At 36.3% G+C, this 21,878-nt stretch overlaps 1 protein-coding gene across 8 annotated transcripts in view; it reads right to left on the bottom strand.

The window, feature by feature from the left end:
• Positions 1 to 3,457: 3,457 nt before the first annotated feature.
• Positions 3,458 to 21,878, bottom strand: part of DCAF17 (DDB1 and CUL4 associated factor 17) — a 30,308-nt gene continuing 11,887 nt past the window's right edge. For 7 of the 8 annotated variants that reach the window (XM_037044471.1, XM_037044469.1, XM_037044475.1 and 4 more), the window contains 8 exons: positions 21,624 to 21,729; positions 16,563 to 16,705; positions 13,174 to 13,283; positions 10,240 to 10,327; positions 9,448 to 9,531; positions 7,789 to 7,944; positions 7,631 to 7,702; positions 3,458 to 7,001 (listed from right to left, as the gene is read on the bottom strand). In XM_037044471.1, coding sequence (XP_036900366.1) covers positions 6,864 to 7,001; positions 7,631 to 7,702; positions 7,789 to 7,944; positions 9,448 to 9,531; positions 10,240 to 10,327; positions 13,174 to 13,283; positions 16,563 to 16,705; positions 21,624 to 21,729 — 897 coding nt within the window. In that variant the 3' untranslated portion in view covers positions 3,458 to 6,863. The remainder of the gene's footprint in view (positions 7,002 to 7,630; positions 7,703 to 7,788; positions 7,945 to 9,447; positions 9,532 to 10,239; positions 10,328 to 13,173; positions 13,284 to 16,562; positions 16,706 to 21,623; positions 21,730 to 21,878) is intronic. The other variant, XM_037044470.1, reaches the window with a different exon arrangement.

The raw sequence follows: 21,878 nt of genomic DNA on the forward strand, positions 1-21,878 counted from the left end.
TTGCTAACTTCTTTTTATATGAAGATGAAACCTCTGGCAGAGGGCCACTAAATGTCTGGAAATTATTTGTAAAGGCAGAACGTCATCTAAATGTAATGAACTTGAATCTATTAATGTGTACCACAGTACAGATGTGATGGTAAATTTTATGAATTATTTTTCATACTGTGAATAAGTAGAACTGCAGAAATTATCTGAGTTGAAATATAGTTGGAAATTTGAAGGTCTCCTATGGGTTTATCTCAAGAATTCAAGGTTGGTATAACATTAAAAAACCCATCAATGTAACTAACCATATTAACAGTCTGAACTATAAAAACCATATGATCATCTCAATAGGTGCAGAAAAAGAATATGACAGACTCCAACATCTGTATTCAATAGAAACTCAGGAGACTGGGACTAGGAGGGAACTTCCTCAAATTGATAAAGGGCTTCTATGAACAACCTACAGCTAATATCATACCTAAGGGTGAGACTGAATGCTGTCTTTATGCACTGGATAGCCATATGCAAAAAATAACAACAAAAAAAGAAAACAAAATCCCTTTGATCCATGCTGTGCACCACACAAATTAACAAACACCGATTACAAATCAAATGTGAAACCTAAATTTCTAAAATTAAAAAGACTGACCAGAGCAAGTGTTGGCAAGGATTTGGGGGCACCTGGAACTCTCATATACTGACGATAGGAAGACAGAATGGTACAGCTATTTTGGAAAAACAATTTGGAAACTTAAAAAAGTTAAGCATAGAGCTAATATATGACCTAGCCATTTTCCCTGGTTTTTACCAAGCAGAACTAAAGCATACGTCCATACAAATCTGTCTGCATATATGCACAGGAGCTTTGTTTGTAGTAGCCAAAAAAATGGAAACAACCCAAGTGGACATTAACAGGTAAATGTATTAAATTGTGATTATCCACGAACAATGTAGTATTACTCAGGAATAGAAGTGAACTATTGATTGTTCAATACAGATGGATCTCAAAATAACCATATTTAGTGAAAGAAGCCAAAAAGACTTGTTGTGTGATTCTATTTATATAATATTCTAGAAAACCCAAATTAACCAAAAGTGACAGAAACAGATTAGCAGTTTTCTTAGAAAGTGAGAAGAGGCGGGAGGGAGAGATTATGAAGGAGTAAGAGAAAACTTTGGGGTGATGGAGATTAATTACCTTCATTGTGGTGATGGCTTCATGTATATATACATATCAAACACCAAAATGTACAGTTTAAATACATATATTTTATTGTATGTCCATTATACCTCAATGAGTTTGTAAATAAAGTGTAAAATTTACACATGGAAGATAAAAACATGAGAATGTGCTTTTCATCATTAGTTAATAAAGATATAGAAATTAAAACCACATTGGGCTCCAATAAAGTCATTGGGGAGAGGATAAAGCGTGTTTAACATGCTTCCATTTTAGAGCAGAAATTTCACTGATTTAGAAATAACAGGAAATTACAGCCTTTAAAGAACATGGTCATATTCTTTTATTACAATGTCTCATGGAGCCTCTTCTCTGGTGCCGATCCATCCCGCCCCATGAGCCACGCGCCACAGTCTAACCTGCGCCTGTAGGAACCCAGGTTTGTTCTCCAGTGTTGGTCTCCATGAAAGGAAACAGCATTCCTTGCTGAGCAGTGTACTCCATGTTTGAAAAATAACAACTCAAGTGGAGTTTTGAGTTATCTTTATTATCACACACACAGAAACATTTTCTTTAGTCCCTGATGGGGGCCGGTCTTAGAGAGGTGCAGTGGTAAAGCCAAGGGCAGGGCTGCTAGGCACAAGTAGAAACCACCCAAACATCAACTAAAACATTGCACACCCACCATAAACACTAAGATAAAAAAGATAAAAAACCATAAAGGCTGGAGAAAATTTGGAGCACTGGAAGACTGTTGGAAAAAAGGTCTGGCAGTTTATGAAACTCAACATATTCCTACTTTAGGACCCAACAACTTCATCCTTAGATGTTTACCTATGAGGAATAAAGCCATATAATATTCACAGCAGCTTTATTCATAATAGGTTTTTTTAAAGTAGAAACAGCCCAGGTGTCCATTAACAGGAAAATGGGGAAAAAAACCCACAAAACTGTGACACATTCATACAAAGAATACTCAGCAATACAAAGGAATGAACCATGGAAGAATACAACATGAAGTAATCTCAAAAACATCCCGACTGAAAGAAGCATCATGCTTTGTATGGTATCATTTATATAAAGTTTGAGAATAAGCACACTTCATCTGTGAGGTAACAGAGTCAGAACAGTAGTTCCACTTGACAGGCAGAGGGGGCCTGACTGCAAAGGGACAGGAGGGGACTTCCTGGGGTGACGCTAATGCTCTGAGTTTTGTAAAGGGTTTGGGCTACACAGGTGGATGCACTCGCAACAACTCAGCAAATTTATTATTAACATTTGTGCCCTTCATTGCATGTAAGTGGACATCAAAAAGTTTAAAAACTGCTGGGCGGGTGGGGGGGGTGGGTAGGGCTGAAAACTGTACTTGAACAAGAATTAAATTTAAAAAATTAAAAAAAGTTTTCGCCCTGGCTGATGTAGCTCAGTGGATTGAGCGCAGGCCTGTGAACCACACGATTGTGGTTCGATTCCCAGTCAGGGCACATGCCTGGGTTGCAGGCCAGTTCCCAGCAGGGGACTCATGAAAGGCAACCATACATTGATACTTTTCTCCTTCTCTCTTTCCCATCTTCTCTAAAGATAAATAAATAAAATCTAAAAAAAAAAGTTTAAAAACTGAATAGTATTAAACTATGTAATGATATGCATGTTGAAGTATTAAGGAGAATACCAATGCCTGCAATTTATTTTGAAATGAATTATAAAAGTAACATGAATAGATAAATTAAAAAACAATGTAGAATGAAATGTAGAATCCATGTGGTTGGTATTTGGGTAGTTATCATAAAATTCTGTCAACTTATAACAATATCTTTGAAAAGTTTGATAATGAAATGATGGGGAAACCTTAGTTGGTCTTCTCTTTCTATAATATGTCCTTTGCCCCAAGTAAATTATTTTTTCTATAAGATAAAGATTCTACAGCTACAAAGGAACCAAAAACCAGCTCCTGAAATTTTCCTGAAATTCTAAAATATAGAGGATATATGTAAATATGGTAGGAAAAGTTAAAATAAATATTACTGAAAAGGAAGCTAACTTATATTAAAAGTAATTACCTATACTGTGTTTATTAACACCATAAACAGGATGAGAGTACACTTTTTGTACACTTTAAAAAAAATAATTCTGCCCTGGCTGGTGTAGCTCAGCGGATTGAGTGTGGGCTGTGAACCAAAGGGTCGCTTGCCGGTTTGATTCCCAGTCAGGGCACATGCCTGGGTTGTGGGCCAGGTCCCCAATGGGGAGCATGCCAGAGGCAACCACACACTGATGTTTCTTTCTCTCTTTCTTCCCTTCCCCTCTCTCTAAAAATAAATAAATAAAAAATAAAAAATTTCTTCTCATCATTGAATGAAGAATCATCTCCTATGTCACCACGTGTGACATACAGACCAGCCAACTGTATTCAGCCAAACTTTGTCCCAAATTTGGCTATCATCATTTGTCCCATTCAATCATCATTTAAAAACCACTTATTAAACATTTTCCCATGTATACAACATTGTAATTGTCAGTATGCTATATATGGGGTAAAATAACATCCTTTGCCTTTTGAGAGTTTCGGAGGAAATTTGGCATGAATTTCTGTCATACAAATCTGGATGTTTCCCGTCTCTGCACTTACTGGTTGTGGGACCTGGGTGAATTAACTTGTGTGATCCTCACTTTCCTCATCTGTATAACGTACCTCACACCTCATACTGTCATGTTGAATGTTGAAACAATTCATTTCACTGTATCACAATGACTGGTAGGTAGAAAGCACTCAATAAATATAAGCTACCATTTTAAAAATAGTGTGTACAAGACACAAAACATTCAATTGGTGGAAGAATGTGGAGCACCTTAATTTGTTAAGTAGAACAACATCACCTCACTAGGTAGTTCAAATAGTAACTGTGATAAGATTTTTGTTTTCTCCCAGTGTTGCGAGAAATGCCTTAGAAAATCAAAGCATAATCGTGCTGCATTGATATGGTGAGAATACAGAATCTTAGATTAAGAAGCGAAATGCAGAAATATACCTCTTACAGCTTACCATTGAGACCTGCTGAAGGAAGCGACTCTGCTCCACCTAGTCTTGCATTCAACACTCAGAAACGTTACCCCACAATGTTGTATGCCTGGCACTAGCACCTGATAAGTAGGTGGCACACGGGGAAGGCCTCTAACTCAGTCAGGTAGAGAGGAGGGTTAAAGTGGGGCGGGAGGCTCTAAACAACTGCCCTCCGTCCCCACAAGGACAGTCTCAGGCCTGGCAGGTGACAGAATGAGCAGTTGTCTGCCACTGGGGGAAGACAAGGAGCTTTTCTGGGAAGCACTATACTATCTCCTGGTATGTGTGTTATCTGTAAATCTCCCATATTCTTTGCTATCTTCTGTATCTTTTGCCATCTTTTCATCAACCATCCTGTTAACCCTGATGCAGCCCACATTCCCATGTAACATTGTAATCACCTGAAACTAAGTAGTAGCAGTTGTCCTTGTCCTTTCAACAGGGGCACAGTCCTCCCGTTTGTTACATGGTCCACAATTCCCTACTGTTTTCACACTATGCACTTTTCCTGCCTGGCCCATATGGCATTTAGATCCTAGTCTGCTTTGATTTTGGCAGTGGTGAGACATGAGGAGTTTCGAAGTGGTCAGACTAGAATAGTCTAGAAGCAACATCCACATACCCCTCATGAACAAAGTAGACTGGAATCTTGGTTCTCAGATGCCTTTCTGAGTAGATGACTTCCTTTCTAGCATTTCATCAAAAGAAGGAAATAACTTAAAGGACAAGGAGAAACTCAATAAACCTCTTTTTGAAAAAATTTTACTGGATTCCAATCTTAGGACATCCTTTCCTGAAACATTCTTGGAAACAAAGAGTAGGCTTTATACATCTGCTTTGAAATCCACACAACACTGCTTTCTTTCTTTTCTCTGCTATTTTTAATCTATTCCCTCTTTTTCAGGATTTAAATTAATTGGGCAGGACCATTTACTTAGTGTCTAATTGGAAGTTTAGGGTTATATCTAGCACATTGAAACTATTCAACTGCTCTGTAATCACATCATATCTCTAAAATGCTCTGGAAGCTTCAAATATTGAATAGTATTATTAAATATGCATAAAACTAAAATGAAATTTTCAATTAGTGGCTATAAAAGTATTCAAATTTAATAAATGAAGATAGTTTTATCATCTTACACATGAAGTAATCACTGGTTATAATACACCGATTAAATTTTTAGCCCACATAGAAATGTTTTCTCTTATTCTAAAATGTTACCAATCTCCTTTTTTGTTGCACAAAAGATGGCTTTAGGCTTGTTCCTTTTATTTCTTTTAAATTTATGGAGTCTGCTACTAATTTCTTAACTTTTAGAATAGCTAATACCTGTTCTCTCCTCAGCCCTGTTGGTTATAACAAGCTTGAAATTTACCTGCAAACTTCAGGGGCAGAACAGGGCAGAATTTACATGATTCTTAACTTGATATCAAGCCAAAACTGAAGGAAAAATGGAAGGATTTTAATGCAAATCATCAAAGCTAAAAGCCCTTTTACCTTTAAATTCAAATGAGCAATGATTTTCACTGCTGTTTTCTCCTCTTGTGTTTTCACTAGTTATTTGTGTAAGGCTGACTCAGTGGAATGTACTGAACATGTGTGTTGTGAGCAATAGGATTTCTCAAGGAGAAAGCATCAAGAAATATTTTCTCCTTTGACTTAGTTTGCTTTTATTTAACATTCTGAAGAAGGATTATCTGAGTTCAAGGATCATATTTGGACTAATTCTAACAAAGAAGAAAAAATACTCATTTCACAAATACGATAAAGCCAACAGTTTTTTCTAGCTAACTAGTCAGCTCCCAAACTACTCCTGAACTACCTGCTCTTCTACAGGAGCAGAACTGGTGCAACCCGGAGTACCTTTATCTTATTATACAGGTGTACAATAAGATTGCCTAAGTACAGTCGGGAGATACACTAAATAAACAAAATGGTGAAATAAGTATAATAGTTTTAATAATCAACAGCTAAACAAAGCTACATAGTGGAAAAAATTCACTTAAAGTTTGCTTGGAACCTTTTACATTAGTCTATGATGGAAACACAATCTAAGGAAAATCAGGCCAAGAGAATAAAACCATGGAAGGAAAAATAATCTGTACAAATATAAAACACAGACACATATATAAGATTTTTAAAAAACTGTAATGACGCATTTTTGGTTCAAAAGTATGCTTTCACATTCCAGATCTCATTTCTCATCCTTAAGCAAAGTTTGGTATAGAGGACACGGGGTTTCTTTCTTTAACTTTTTATCTTTCTTTTTGTCTTTCCTTCTTAGTCTTAGCAACCACAATTTCATACTACCCTTTAAGAGCCACATTAAACACCTGATTGAAATCCATTTTACATTTACATCACCACCTACCTAAAAGCTCTAAAACGCTAGGTTTCTTGAGAGAGCACTCTAAAAATCCTTTACATAAGATGAAGTTCTCACCACTCTTGTATGGCAAGAGTTTACAAAAGAAGTCACAGCCATCTAAAGTAATTATAAGATCTTTTCTGGAAAATACCGGAGAACTTGATACGTGGGTAATAAAAAGGGGGACTGGACACAGTTGCTGGAGTGCATGGCTAGAAGTCTCATCTGTTACATCTCAAAATTTAAAATGATCTCACTCTTTTTTTCAACTTCTGTTTGTGGTTTCTTCTTCTTCCCCAGGGTCACAGACCATCTGGTAAACATAGCAGCTGAAGACCCTGCTGGGTTTCTGCTCTATGTGCAGCACCAAGTCTCTGTCGAAATAAACTTCGTGGCTGTACGTCTGCAATGAAAACAGTCAAATGGAAGCTCTTCATATAACCATATTCACTCCCATGTCACTAAAACATCACAGCACCCATGCTAGGGATCTTCAAATATACACCTGGGGGCAAAATAGTTGCCAGAAATGGTTTATTTTTCATTACTTGTGGATATGCAGGTCACTTATGAGAAAAGCATGACACCAAATGCTGAGAACGAAAAGAGCCCCAGACTTAGGATTCTGAACACCTAGATTTTATTGCCAACCCTGCAACTGTTTTACTGTGTGACTGTGGGCACACTGCTAAACTTCTCAGGTTTTCCATTAATAAAACAAGAATTGGATAAAATAATATCTACTATTCCTAACAACTCTTATATTCTATAATACTCAGAAGAGTAGACAAAGGCTTCCAAGACTGCCCGGAAACCCTACATACTGAGATATGACCTCTATTAAATAACTGTGGGGATGCAACACAGAAGCAAACCTTTTTTTAAAATGTTACCAAACTTTTAAAATGAGAGAAAACCAAAGACAATGGTAAGGAAATAAACGGCATGGCTCAGGAAAAAAACCCATAAGGCTTTATCTTTAAGACCACTGGTAAGCCAACACCCTCTAGTCTCAAGAGGAGGAAGTCTTACGAAGTACTCGTTTTGTCCTGAGTGTAGTCCAATAACCTCTTCCAGGTGGCCATTGTTCCAGGTGAGCTTGGACTGACACAAACACAGTACATCTATTTCAATAAACGCCACCTATAAAGAGAACTCTTACCACTTTGTATTCCATGAACTCTACTCACCACATCCCAAGACTCCACTAGTGGAATACTTTTCAGTAAAGTTCCATATTCATTACAATGGAAATCTAGGTGAGCTTTTCCTTCGGCATCTATTTGGGTAACAGCTACCACAGAAAGCAAATCCAATTCATCTTCATAGTCCACAATTTTGAAAGTCTTGGGGGAATAGATGGTAAGACAGAGGAAAAGAGGGACAAATCCAGTTATTCAGTTAGATTATCTCTGCATTTGTCGTCTAACTACACTGTTACTTATGAAAATATGTAGAAAAAGAATGAATGGGTTAGAACATAAGGAGAAATGTGTCTCTACTTTTGTGCCTAAAACACCAGTCTCAGGATTTTCAAGACTTTCCTTAAAAGGAAAGATTACCTACAAAGGAGTTCCCATAAGACTGTTAGCTGTTTTCTCAAAAGAGACCTTACAGGCAAGAAGGGGCTGGGAAGAAGTATTCCAAGTCAAGAAAGGCAAAGACCTATATCCAAGATTACTCTGTCCAGCAAAGCTATCATTTAGAATGGAAGGACAGATAAAGTGCTTCTCAGATAAGGTCAAGTGCAAGGAGTTCATCATCACCAAGCCCTTATTATATAAAATGTTAAAGGGACTTATCTAAGAAAAAGAAGATAAAAAATATGAACAGTAAAATGACAACATACTCATAACTATCAACAACTGAACCTAAAAAGAAAAAACACTAAGCAAACAACTAGAATAGGAACAGAATCACAGAGATGGAAATCATGTGGAAGCTTATCAGCAGGGAGGGGAAGCAGAGAGGATAGGGGGAAGGGTACAGGGAATAAGAAGCGTAACTGGTAGGTACAAAATAGACAGGGGAAGGCTAAGAATAGTATGGGAAGTGGAGAAGCCAAAGAATTTATATGTATGACCCATGGACATGAACTAAGGGCAGGGGTAATGCTGGAAGGAGCAGGGTGCCAGGCAGAGAGGGAGAAAGGAGAGAAAGGAAATGGGACAACTGTAACAATGTAATCAATAAAATATACTTAAAATTTTTTTAACTATCCTTAGAAGACTATTCTAATACTTCTACCTGGAAAGAATCACACAAACAATATAGTTTTATGGTCTAAATGGATTTAGTATGTATGTAATGGTTATATATCTGAAGCATAACCGTGAGCTGATTTCAAAAGCCCTTCCAATGCCTTTTTAAAAGAAACGTATAAAATGAATTAGCTCAGTGACCAGTAGCGCTGAGTGCCGCCAGAGGCTGGACCGCTTTACTATACTTAATACCCTCCTTCCCTGGCCCCCGGAACATTACAAACATATCCGTGTCTAGTAGGTAAAAAAATAAGGCAGAAGCTATAAAGTCATCAGGATATAACCCAAGAATTTTCTTTTAAGAGATATCCCTAGAAAGTGTGCACATTAACAAATCAATAATTTAATGGTATTTTCAAATTATTTCAGTCCTATGAACCTTTCTGCAAATAAAATCTTATGAATAATTTCAATCTGAAAAGAGAAGATACTGGGGACGCACTGGTTGAAATAGTATGCACAATCCTGCCAAGCAAGCCTGTGCGGAGCTCACTGCCAATCTCTACCTTAGAGTCTGGGAAGCACAATTTAAACACCATGGGGCAAGTGCACACTGGTTTGATTTGTTATCTCTGGCTAAAGTAATACCTCTTGTTCTGGGTCGTCATCCAGAAGGTCAAATTTCTTTTTTACCACCCGGCCAGAAGCAGTAACAGTGGGTAAGTTTTCATTCTATCATATGCAAAGAAATAAAAAGATGTGACAAGTCCTATAATATGCAGTCAATTGCAAAACTATATTAACAAATTCTGGTGAAATTAACCAACCCTTCTCCAACATCCACAATTCTTTTCTCAACTGATAAAATTCTGAGTCAGATTTCTGATCTTCCAATTAGTAAAAACAGAGTAAAGTTTTTAATGAATAAAATACTAAGATAGGCAAAAAATAAATACGAAGTTTACAGATTTGCTACTTTATTTGCCCTTCTGATTCTGTGTTAGTATAGTACTGGAAGTAGAATGGATATGCTTCGGTAATTTCCTTTTGCATGATTTTCTTCATATTCTTAATTTATGTGCTACAGGAAAAAATTATCTGGAGTTGAAGCATAGTATGTGATTTTTAAAAATTTGTATCTTCCCCCAGTTATTCTAAGTTTGTGCAATTAAACCCAACAGTTGATAATTCACCAATAAAAATTTAAAGAGAAAAGCAGAAAGGATATAGAAATAAGCAAAACATAAACTCAATATACTCAACTCTTCTTCAAATCTATGTACATGGAGTTAAGACCAGCTACCTACGTAGACAAAATGAACAGACTTTTATAGGATTATGCTGTTCTGTTCAACCACACTACAAGGCAAACACATTTGCACTATCATATTCTTATATAAAAAGACAGTGATATACAAAGGATTTTATAGTACTCCTTACTTTGTCCTCTCTGTTGGCCAAAATGACAAAATCTTCAGAGATCTGATGCTGGGCACTACTGTTTTCTACTTCTTTTAGCTTTAAAACTCTGAAAAGAGAAAAAAAAAAGGATTCTAAGAACCTAAGATTTCAATGAACCATCAAAATGCCAAAGTTGAACTACTGAAATGAAATTTAACAAATGAAAATTATAGTAACAACATTAAGTCAGTTCTCTTCTCCTTTTCATTGGTCTGAAATATTAATGTCTAATTGCTTGGATGTCTATAAACTCTTTCAAATTCAGAGATTTTGTTAAACAGGAAAATGTAGAATCTGTGACCACAAGTGCTACTGAGGTAGGTAATGAAGTAGTGTACTCAGGCTTAAGAGACCTTCCAAGCCAACTTAATGAAAGTAACTTTTAAATAACCTCATCTCTGCCATCCTGCAACATGTCTTTACTGTTTCAGCTTTTATAGTGGTATTACAGTACAGGCATATCTCGTTTTACTGCTCTTCATTTTCTTGTACTTCACAGATGTTGCACTTCTTACAAACGGAAGGCAAGACCAGCAAAAACATTAAGGTTGACTTTATTGCAATACTTGTGTTATTGCTGTGGTCTGGAACCAAACACACAGTATCTTTGAGGTATGCCTATAAATATTTGCATTCTTATTTCTGAAGACAGAATGAGATATCAATGAAGAATGCTTGGAGTTAACTATAAAACAGACTGGATTAGCAACTAAGCCTAACCTAACAGTTTTCATGAATAGAGTAATGTTTAAAAACTGCAACTGACTTAATACTTTTCTTTTTTCTTAGGGTTGTATTTACAGATTTGGGTTTTCTGAGTGCAAATTGTCATCCTGGATCAAGAAAAAGTAATTTGTTCACCACCCACACAAATCTGTTCACAGCACTAACAAGTTTCAAAAGCACAATGTTCTCAAAGTTTAAAGTCTCAAACGCCGGCAAAGAGAACAGCAGGGAGTAGCAGCTACTGTGGCCAGGAAGAGCCAGAGGCCTTAGAGTTTGACAAAAACAAAGAAATCAGATTAATTTTAAATTACTCAATTCTCAGTAACAATATTTTTAAATGCCTACCTTTTAAAACCTGGCAAAAGGGCACACACTCTTTGGGGACTGCAAAGCTGAACCACAGTTTTTAAGACTTTTAATAAAAGTTCATAATCTTATTTCATTAAGTCTAGTCATCCTCCTCATACTCAATCCAGAATAGACTAGTTAACAGAAAGCAGAAGGAATAAAGAAGGCAAACACTGCCCTTCTCATTCAACAGACATTTACTGAGCACCTAGTCTTGCTAAGCACTGTGCTCAGTGCTGGGATTATAGGCATCAGAAAATCAGACTCTTTCCCTTATGGAGCTCATTATTCCAAAGCTAGATATTTAAACAGATATTCACACAAATAATTAACTGAAATTGCTGTAAGTGCTCCAGAGGAAGACTACATAGTGGGTGCAATGAAAATATGATGGGGGAGCTCATCTAACAAGGGTATCGGGAAAGGACTCTGAAAAAGGGACATTTAAGCTGGGGCATTAAATGTGAATAGAAATTAGGTAGGAAAGTAGCTAAGGGAAAAATACTCCTAACAGAGGGAACAGGTCCTCAGCTTTCTGAACAGAGAGCATGACTGAAGTAGACTACATTGGAGGGAGGGTCTTTCAGACCATGCCAAGAGCAGTAAGAAGTCATGAAAAGGTTAAAGCAGAATTCATGTGGTTAGTTTTTTGTGTTTGTCAACATTTGTAAAAATCACTCTTAGCTGCTGAGAAAAAAAATAGACTTAGAGGATGCAAAAGTGGATTTTTGGAGTACACTATTAAATTACTACAGTTCAGGCTAGTTATGACAATAATCTGAATGAGATGGGAGAGTGGCCAAGGGCAGAAAGGGGCAGATTTAAGAAATACTTAATAACAAAATAAATGGCATCGACAGGATATATATGGTGTGTGTGTGTTTGTGACAGAGAGAGAAAATATGCACGTGACTGTTTAAGTATATGAACATTGATGAAAGACAAGAAGGCAAGAAACAGCCAAGAATGATTCCAAATTTCTAACATTATCTTAGGGGAAAGGTTTGGGCTGGGATAAAAAATTTGAAATTTTCTGATCTTGGAAGCCAGGAGAATATAGAATCCTGGAGGAAAAAAAGTGACAAGGGGAGAGGGTCCAAGTCCTGAGGACACCTGACATTAAAGTCTGAGTAGGAGAACATGGAAGCACATGAAGAAAGATCACAGAGAGAGGAAAACTGTGGTGTCAGAGAAGTCAAGTGAGGAGGAGAGGCTAACTCTTGGAAGATGGGGGTAAACAAAGCAAAACAAGGTTTACAACAAACAATCTGCTACTTCTGTGGTAAGGCTGTCATTTAGAACAAAGACAAATTACGCCCTGGCTGGTGTGGCTTAGTGGATTGAGTGCTGGCCTGCAAACCAAAGTGTTTCCAGTTTGATTCCCAGTCAGGGCACATGCCTGGATTGCAGGCCAGGTCCCCATTAGGGGGCACGTGAGAGGCAACCACACATTGATGTTTCTCTCCCTGTCTTTCTTTCTCCTTTCCCCTCTCTAAAAATAAATTTAAAATTTTTTTAAAAAAGAACAAGGACAAATCATTTTTGTTCTTATTAATCCTGGAGAACTAAAACCCGATAAGGATGAACCAATCTGTCATCTTCTTTCACTTATATATCATCCATCAAAGAACTTATTCAAATGTAATATTTACAAGCAGTAATGATGAAGCTAAAATAAATAAAGTTAAGTTTTCTAGATGTTAGTCTCTGAGAAAGCACCCTACAAGCAGCTAATTACTTCCATCCTTGGTTCAAAAGTTAGCTGGAAAATAATTAAGATGCCAATAAATGCTACCAAAAGCTGCTGTTAATTTTAAAATAACTAATGAAAATACTCACTTGACCTGATTTGGGCCAACATGTATAATTCTACCAGAAGCATCGGGATGAAAATAGATCCAGTCAGATTCTAGGGAACAACAATTCATTTCTTGGATCCCATTTTTTGCCTGAAGTTGGGGGAAAATATTGAAAACAAAGATTAAAAGAAAATAATTATTTTTCAATTCTGTCAACAGTGACAGATCAGTCAGGGACAGGGAAGGGAAAATATTAACCAGTTGAAGTGGGGTGTGTATGAGGGCTGAATTAGGATGCTCAAACTTGAGAAATCTAGAACATTTAAATTCAGAAATTTCAAAGACTCACCCTATACCATACATTACACCTCACAAATGATAACCTAGTTAGTCACCACATCTCAAACACACCTAACTTTTATCAGGCCCTGCCTTAGATGCTTTACAGTCATTATATCATTTGGTCGTAACAACACTCAAAGTATATATTGTTATCTACATTTTATGGATGAGAAAACACAGAGTATGAATCATTTGTCCAATGCTTTGTACCTACTACACAGCAGATATGACTCCAAAGTCCATGGACATCCCATTGTAGAACTCTGCCATGATTACTACGCTCATGCAACCCCTACACCTTCCTCACTACCCCATCCCAAGCAAACTGTCACTCAGAGGAGTGGGTAATGTGAAAATAAACCCAAAATCTCAGACACAGGTCATATGATCTCCTTGGATAAGTCAGATATTAAACTCTAATGCTGAGGAAATGGTCCAATATTGCTTAGCCTTTAAGACAAGTACAGAGATTTATTTCACAGTATTATATTTAGACATTGAAATAAAGGTACAGACAACTGCATGATATGCAATCACATGTACATGAATGTTTTACTTCATATACCGGAGCACTGGGAATACATAAACTTCACTGCTTTATCCAAGTCCTCCAAAGTATTTAATCCTCCAATTTAAAATGAAATCTTTTCTATTTGATACTCACAACAAGTTTTGAAATATGAATGTACTCACTCCATTGGCATATACTAAAAGCACATTATGTTTTAGGTATTATACTAGGCATTTGTACTTGACATGGCTATAACATAATCCTTGCCATCAAGAAGCTCATAATCGAGAGGGGAGGCAGAAAATGAACTGACAGTAATGAGGCAGTGTGGGAAACAAAGTGACTGAGCCACACACAGGACACTGTCAAGCCTCCATCCAGACAAGCAGAATCTCAGGAAGGAAGAAGGCTTAAATAGAGCCTTAAATGATTAGCAGAAAATGGCTAGAAAGAAGAGTCAGCAAAATCGAAAGCACATGAGTGTAACTCCCCAGAGCATGTGTGTACAGAAACACAAGCAGCAGCCAGAATCAACGGAAGCGTACAGCGTGCAGCTACAAGACTGCAGAAGCAGGCTGGGGGGCCAGCACAGGCACTTCCTATGCCATGCTTTTTTAAAAATTGAATTTAACGCACTTATGTACCAAATTAGAGAATGAGTTTTAATTTTCCAGGATTTAATAAATATCCTAATAGGAATAATGGTATCATTACATTTTACAAGAAAACCAACACAATTAAACATCTCGGTTGCCACCACTGAAATGAATGTGCCCATGATGGCACTTGCTTCAGACGCTCCTCTACTGTAGAACATGTACCTGGCACACCTGTCTTTCTTTAGGAGACCATTCTGTTTATCACAGTGTCTTCTGTAATACAAAAGAAACATCGCCCCTCTGTGTTAAACATTGAGCAGCATTATTACCAACTTACTGTAGTTTTTATTATTTATTTGAATGGTAGATTTTCTGGATTCTTCAATTTGGATGCATGTGTTTTGTGGTTATCTATTCTCTCCACCGACAGGTGGAGAGGTAATGGGCTTATACATCATTATGGTACTGCAACAAAGCTGTCTGGCACAAGGATTTTAACTCCCCTGGATTTGGCATTTTTTATGAATATGCTGAAATACAGATTTGACTAAATGTTATGATCATAATCAGTTATTTCAGAAGGAGCACTTGATAGGCATGCTTGATATGAACCTTGAAGGCTATTTTATACACACACACACACACACACACACACGAAACAATATGTATTATCAGTTCTTATATAAGAATATGTACTAAATATCCAGAATGTGAATTGTGTGAACTGTGTAAGGTTCTACTGGAAGGAAGAGTTAAGTAAAAAATTAGATCAAGGTCCTGCTGGCTGAAGGGGGCCCTCTGTCCTCTGGCTGGGAGGTGAGCAATCAAACCAGGCTCGTCATGGCAGGAAAGTGCCCTTCGAGAGTCCATTGTAGAACAATGGACTAACCAGCCAACCAGGAGCTGCCATATGTGAGATGTAAATGAAAAATCAGAAGGGAACAATGCTCTTACAAAAAGAAAACTAGAAGACACTATACAGAGTGCCCCCTGGTGGCCATGACATCAAGGGAAATAGAGAAATGAACCTAAGACTGGGCTGATCTTCAGCATGGTAAAAGGTGACTCGTGACTTTAAAACCTGTTGGGTCCAACAGGGACTGGGGAAAATCCTGGAGGAGACAGGTGTGGAATAAGCTGAGTCTGCCTCAGAAAAGTAAGTTCATTTGATACATCAAGAGGTTCCAGAAATAAATGAAACTAAATCAGCAATACAAAATGAGATGGAACCCCCTCCTCTGTGCACTTACTCTTTTGCACTGACCTGAATCACTGTACTTAACAGACAGCAGCTATTCATAATTTATCTACATATTTGCTTTCTTTCAAGTGTAAGCAGCCTGAGGGAAGGAAATGTATCCCAGTCATGTCTGGCACACAGTGGATCCTAAATAATGTTTATTAAATGATAAATCAATGCCTAAATAACTTTTTAAATGAAGAAAAATTTATTTAATGGGTAGAAATTTCTAGTCTTACCATGTACCATGTATTTCTATTTTGCCATAAATAATTTAAGAATAGCCTTGAAAGTTCAAAGTGTTTCATGGCTTACGTTCTGAACATCAGAGTTCTCTTTGGTTCTGTTCTGGAAAGCAAATAGCAACAAACCATGAAAAAGCAGAACCAACAACACATTCCACCAGCAATTTCAGAGGCAGCCTGAACATATTTCATCAACGATTCCCACCATGGAAGCCTCAGAGATGTTTCGTAGGGAACTGCTTGCTGGGAGGTTGGTAAGAAAAAAAACCCCTAAGTAATCTCTGGTGCCCTAAAAATGTTCAAATGTTAATGTTTAAATTCTAGGTAACACAAGCCTTTGCTACATTCTTTGTACTCTTTTCTAGTATACATTAATCACAAATCAGTCCAAGCAAAAAAGTAACTCTTAGGGACATGAACCTATTAGAGAGGTAGCAAAGAAAGAATTTGATACTTATTTGCTACTAAAAGGTCTGATCACTTATGATTTACCAAGGAATTGTCTTTAAGGGCACAAATATGGAAAACTCCTTTCTGTTTCTTCTTATTAGGTGTGATGATGTAGTGCCAAGGATGGCCTCCAATCTGAAAGGCATTCTCCAGGGAGGAGACCTCGAAGAGCAGCGGCGGCGTGTCTGCAGAGATGGGGAAAGGAATTTATTAGCCTTCTCTGCTCTGGTAGCCCTGGAACATTGATTAACTGAGTTCAACCTTTCTTTGCATACATCATCTATGAGTTTCCATTAACGAAAAATTACTGCATTTAAGAAAATAAAATACAATCAGGAAAGATGATTATTGCTAAGAAAAGAGAAAGCTGATAGGAATCAAATGTTAGGCTATGAGTCAAATTTCTAGACACCTCTTTTCAGATATGTGTGGAGCTGAGTGGAGATACAGCAGACTGAAGGTGCTTATGGTGGCAAAAATGACAAAGTACATCCAATAAAAGCAGCTGCCATTTACTATGCATCTGCTGTGTACGTACAAGATTGGGTTGGATACTATTTCCAACTCTCATAATAATCCTGTAAGGTAATTAGGTGTACTAATTCCTTCAAACATGAAGAAGGTATCTTCCACAATCTACACTAACAGGTTATGGTTATCAAACTTTGCAAGAGCAGTCTTGCTTCGGATTTCCAGTGTAGAAGCAATATTAGTCACCATAAATGTAACCAGTTAGGATAGGTCCTGTCACAATGGAAGCTTTATTAAAGGATAGCCAGTGCTACAATAGCATCATTAGCCAAGTTAACTTTAAGGTAGTTTAGATACATCCAGTCAGTCACTGTCTTTCGGAGAGTGACATCATATGAGAAATACAGGCATACTTTGTTTTATTGTGCGTTGCTTTATTGCACTTCACACGGGTTGCATTTTTTACGAACTGGAAGTAAGACCCTCCACCAGCAAAAAGATTCTGACTCACTTTATTGCAATGCTTGTTTTGATGAGGTGGTGTGCAACCAAGCTCACAGCATCTTTGAGGTATGCTTTATTGTGATGTTCTAGAACCGAATCCACAATATCTCCAAAGTATATCCATAATCTGTTGGCGCTACTTAGTCTTCTTTGACGACAATTAAAATTAGGTAGAGTGTAATAAACTTACTATTACAAAAATACATAAGCAGATGGTAAAGCAGCTTTAGAAGATCAGAATTCCTTTTGGGCAGCCTTTTGAAGCACCACATGTCTGTTTGTGCAAGTGGCTGATCTATGATTCCTTTGTTTACTCCTTGACTTGAGAGTTTAATCTTTGGTTTAGGTGGCCATCACTGTCAGTAATGTGGCTTATCTTAGGGAGACCATTTACTCGAGTCGTAGAAATGTGTGCCTTATTAGGCTTCTTTATCAGCACAATTTACTTAGTGTTATACATAGGGAAAAAGGCAAATAATGAAGAGTGAGTTCACAAACTGACAATCTTGAGAAGAAAAAGATAGGTGCAAACATCTCAAATATATTTAAAGGTTTTTAAAACTAAGAAAAGGGTAATATTCTTAATATATAAAGAGGTCCTTTAAGCAATAAGAAAAATATGAGCACCCCAAAAGAAAAATGGACAAATGACATATGTAAATTATGGAAGAAATACAAACATCATATGCAGTAATATGGTGGCTACAAAATGACAGTGGATGAGGAAAACAGGAGTTATAAAAAATATAATTAGAGTTTGAATTTGGGATTAAAATTTTAAGTAGATATGGAGAATATAAAAGAGGTTTCAATTTTTTTAAAAAAATCAATGCAAAAAGATGTATTTAAAAAGACATATCTCCCCCAGCAGTTGCTAAAAATGGCCCAAAAGCAGCAGCAAGACTGCACACCACAACTCCGTCGGATAGTCCCTGCTAACCCCAGAGTCCAGATTTTAACCTCTAAGGCTATTCCCATTTTTTTTACAAATGTTTTGGAAGTTCTCAGAGAGGAGTTGATTCCATGTCTTGGGGTGAGGAATTTTAGGATAGGCACAAACCTTCCAGTTGTCACTATAAAGGGTATTTATAAGACTGTCTGGGGGGAGTTAAGAGAATAAAAGAGCCAGCAAAATGAGTCCTTCTGGCTAGACTATAAAAAGAGACTAATTAAAAATAAAATAATAATAATAAGGCTTTGAGTCTGTGAAAGGCCAAACAATGATACTTCAAAGGGGGGTTTTAACATCAAGTGTTCCAAATGATTGTTGTATTGTTTATATAAAAAAGAATGGTTATAATAAGATATAACTTTTCTGTGATTTTATAACATAGGGGATAGTTACATTTGTCATTTTGTGCACATGTGGATATGTCTGGGATAAATTCTTAGAAATGAAATTGCGCAAGGAGAACATGCAATATATGGAATAAATGAAAGTGCCTCTTTTTATACTTCTGCCAACCCTGTTATCTAACCTTTTGATATTTCAGAATTTGAAATGATGTATCTTATGATAATTTTAACTTACATGTCTCTTACCAGTGACATTGGGCTCCGTCCTCCCCTAATGAAAAGCCATTCACACTTCCTTTCCTATTGAAAAATATCCTTTGCTCATTTTTTTGTTGTTACCACTTTTTCTTACTGATCTGTAGAACTCTTTACATACTGAGAAAATTAGCCCTTATAGTATATTTTGCAAATATGTCCTGTTTGCTGTTTGATTTTTTAATTGGTTTATATTGTGTTATGTTTTGCTATACAGAACTTTATTTTCATGTAACCAAATTACTAACCCATTATTTTAACATTTAAGAATATGTGAGTCTGCAGATATATGTGACAATATAAAATGAAATCTTGAAAATAATATGCTGAGTGAAAGAAGCCAGACAAAAAACATCATATGGTCCCATTTATATGAGACTCTAGAAAATATAAATTTAGTTGATAATGAAAGAAAGCAGTTGCCTAAGGCTGGGGTTGAGGAAGAAACTGACTGGAAAGGGCACAGGGGAACATTTTGGAACATTTAGAATATAAAAATATTCTAAATCTTAATTGTAGTGGTGGTCTCATGATTCTATACAGTTGGCAGAACTCGAACCGTATTGTTAAAATGAGTGCATTTAAGTGCTTGTACATTATACCACAACAAAGTTGACTTTTTAAAAAGCAAGTTATGAAAGAGTATTTACAGTAAATGTTTAGTTTTAGACATACAGAAATACACACAATATAAGATTAGTAAAAAACTAAATACTCTAAAAGGTGATAACAGTTAACACCATACAAGAGGACAATGGGTGTTTAAATTTTCTCTATTTCATTCAGTTTTATTTTCCATTTTTCTATAGTAAAAATGAATGCTTGGCATTAAAAAAAATGTTATTTAAAATTAAAATAAACATTATGTTGTACAGACTTTTATGATCTTAAAAAAAAATTTGAAGAAATGAATAGGATTTGAGTCTCTACAGATTATTTAAAACTTCAAACTTTGCAATAAAACATGCTATTTTTCTTAGTCAAATGTCAGAAAAGTACAAATTTGTAACATTTTACAATAACAACTGATTTCACATATCATGTTTTCAAACATTACTATTTTGAAGTAGCATGTTGAGGAAAGTGATGCCCAGAGAGATTCAGTACCTTGCCCACTATCACACCGAGTTAGCAGACAGGTTTCACGGTTACGAGTAGCAAACTAAGATTCTGGTTCCAAATGCGGCCCTCTTTCTACAAATACAGACCTACCCAACACACAGCACAACCCTGCAGGCTCTATGTGCTTTATCACCCTATTTATTCTCTATTTTACCAACTTATCTGCATTTCAACATCAACAATTCTACCATTTGGGCAAATTCTTTTCAAAATAACATTTTAGTTACCATTAGAGATGGTAGTTTTAAATTCTTAATAGATTCCTGCTGGAGTGTTTGTACTGACTATAGAAACTATCACTGGGCTGAGTTTTCACAAAATTGCCTAATTCCGCTGATCCAATTTGTTTAAAAACTTGGAAACTTAATTGGTTATACTGAATGCCCAGTGGATTTTATAGTTTGTCATTTATTACTTAAAAGAACATCTTTCAAACATAAATCTATTTCTGTTTCTTGATGTGTTGATAATATGTTAAATGACACAAAAAATTCTTGTCTTAAGAAATTCTGACTATATTAGAAAACCCTTTGGAGTTTCACCTAAAAATATGATGTTTATTTGTTGGAAATAAAACATCCTCAATATAGTAAGGAATGACTCTTAATGAACTAAGAATATCGATAAACAGATAGCAGAATAATAAAATGTATTTGATTTTTAAATTTACTCATGTGGCTTTTTAAAAGATTTTATTTATTTATTTTTAGAGAGGGTAAGGGAAGGAGAAAGAGAGGGAGAGAAACCTCAATGTGTGGTTGCCTGTTGTGTGCCCCCTACTGGAGACCTGGCCTGCAACCCAGGCATGTGCCCTGATAGGGAATCAAATTGGTGACACTTTGGTTTACATGCCAGCACTCAATCCACTGAGCTATACCAGCCCGGGCTACTCATGTGATTTTAATATCGTTCTGCAAACAGTAAACCATCCTTGGGTTTTTAAGGTGAATTCTGGTCAGTCATGGTTTATTTCTTTTAACAAACATTGCTGAATTTAAGTAATATTTAATTTCTTCTTGATTAAACTGAACTCAATAAGCTAGTTAAATATAGAACATGAACATTTCCATTATATTCATAGAATTGAATACAATTTTATTTTTTGTTTTGTCAACTATTAAGTATACTAGAAAATTCTCTCTGTGTCTAAGCTCTATGTTCAGATAAAATGGTAATTATATTTTTCTTGGAAAATACCTTTGTTAGAAGTGTGTTAATTTTATAGAACTGTAAAATACTAAGTGATAAGGGGCCAAAGATAGTATCATTTGCTGCAATTCATCAGTGAATGAATGATAGATTTTTGTTGACATCTCCTGAATAGCAAGTAGTATACTGTATAAAAATAAAATTGAGCCTGTAATTAAATTATAAGGAAAACATTTGGATCATTACAGTTAATAATTTACATGACCACTTATTTTTAAGGTAAAAAATACTATATAGTAGCCATACCTGTGATTTTAATATTACAAGGAATGCCAAAAGGAGCCTCTCCCACAGTTCCAGTAGTCCCACCCCATCTGCATGCACACCCTAAGTCAAGTTTCTGTTGCATGAACTAAAAACAAAACAAAACAAAAATGGTGTCTTTAGCACCTACTTATTTGTTGTCTGGAGAGAGAAAAAATCAAATACACATGTATACAACAGAAAATGTTTATTTATTCAAGGGCTTTTCTGTTTATCTTCCCACCCCTCTATTAAAGG

This window comes from Sturnira hondurensis, unplaced genomic scaffold, assembly GCF_014824575.4.
Source record: "Sturnira hondurensis isolate 20B ecotype Veracruz unplaced genomic scaffold, ASM1482457v3 Scaffold0004136, whole genome shotgun sequence".
In the NCBI taxonomy this organism is placed as follows: domain Eukaryota; kingdom Metazoa; phylum Chordata; class Mammalia; order Chiroptera; family Phyllostomidae; genus Sturnira; species Sturnira hondurensis.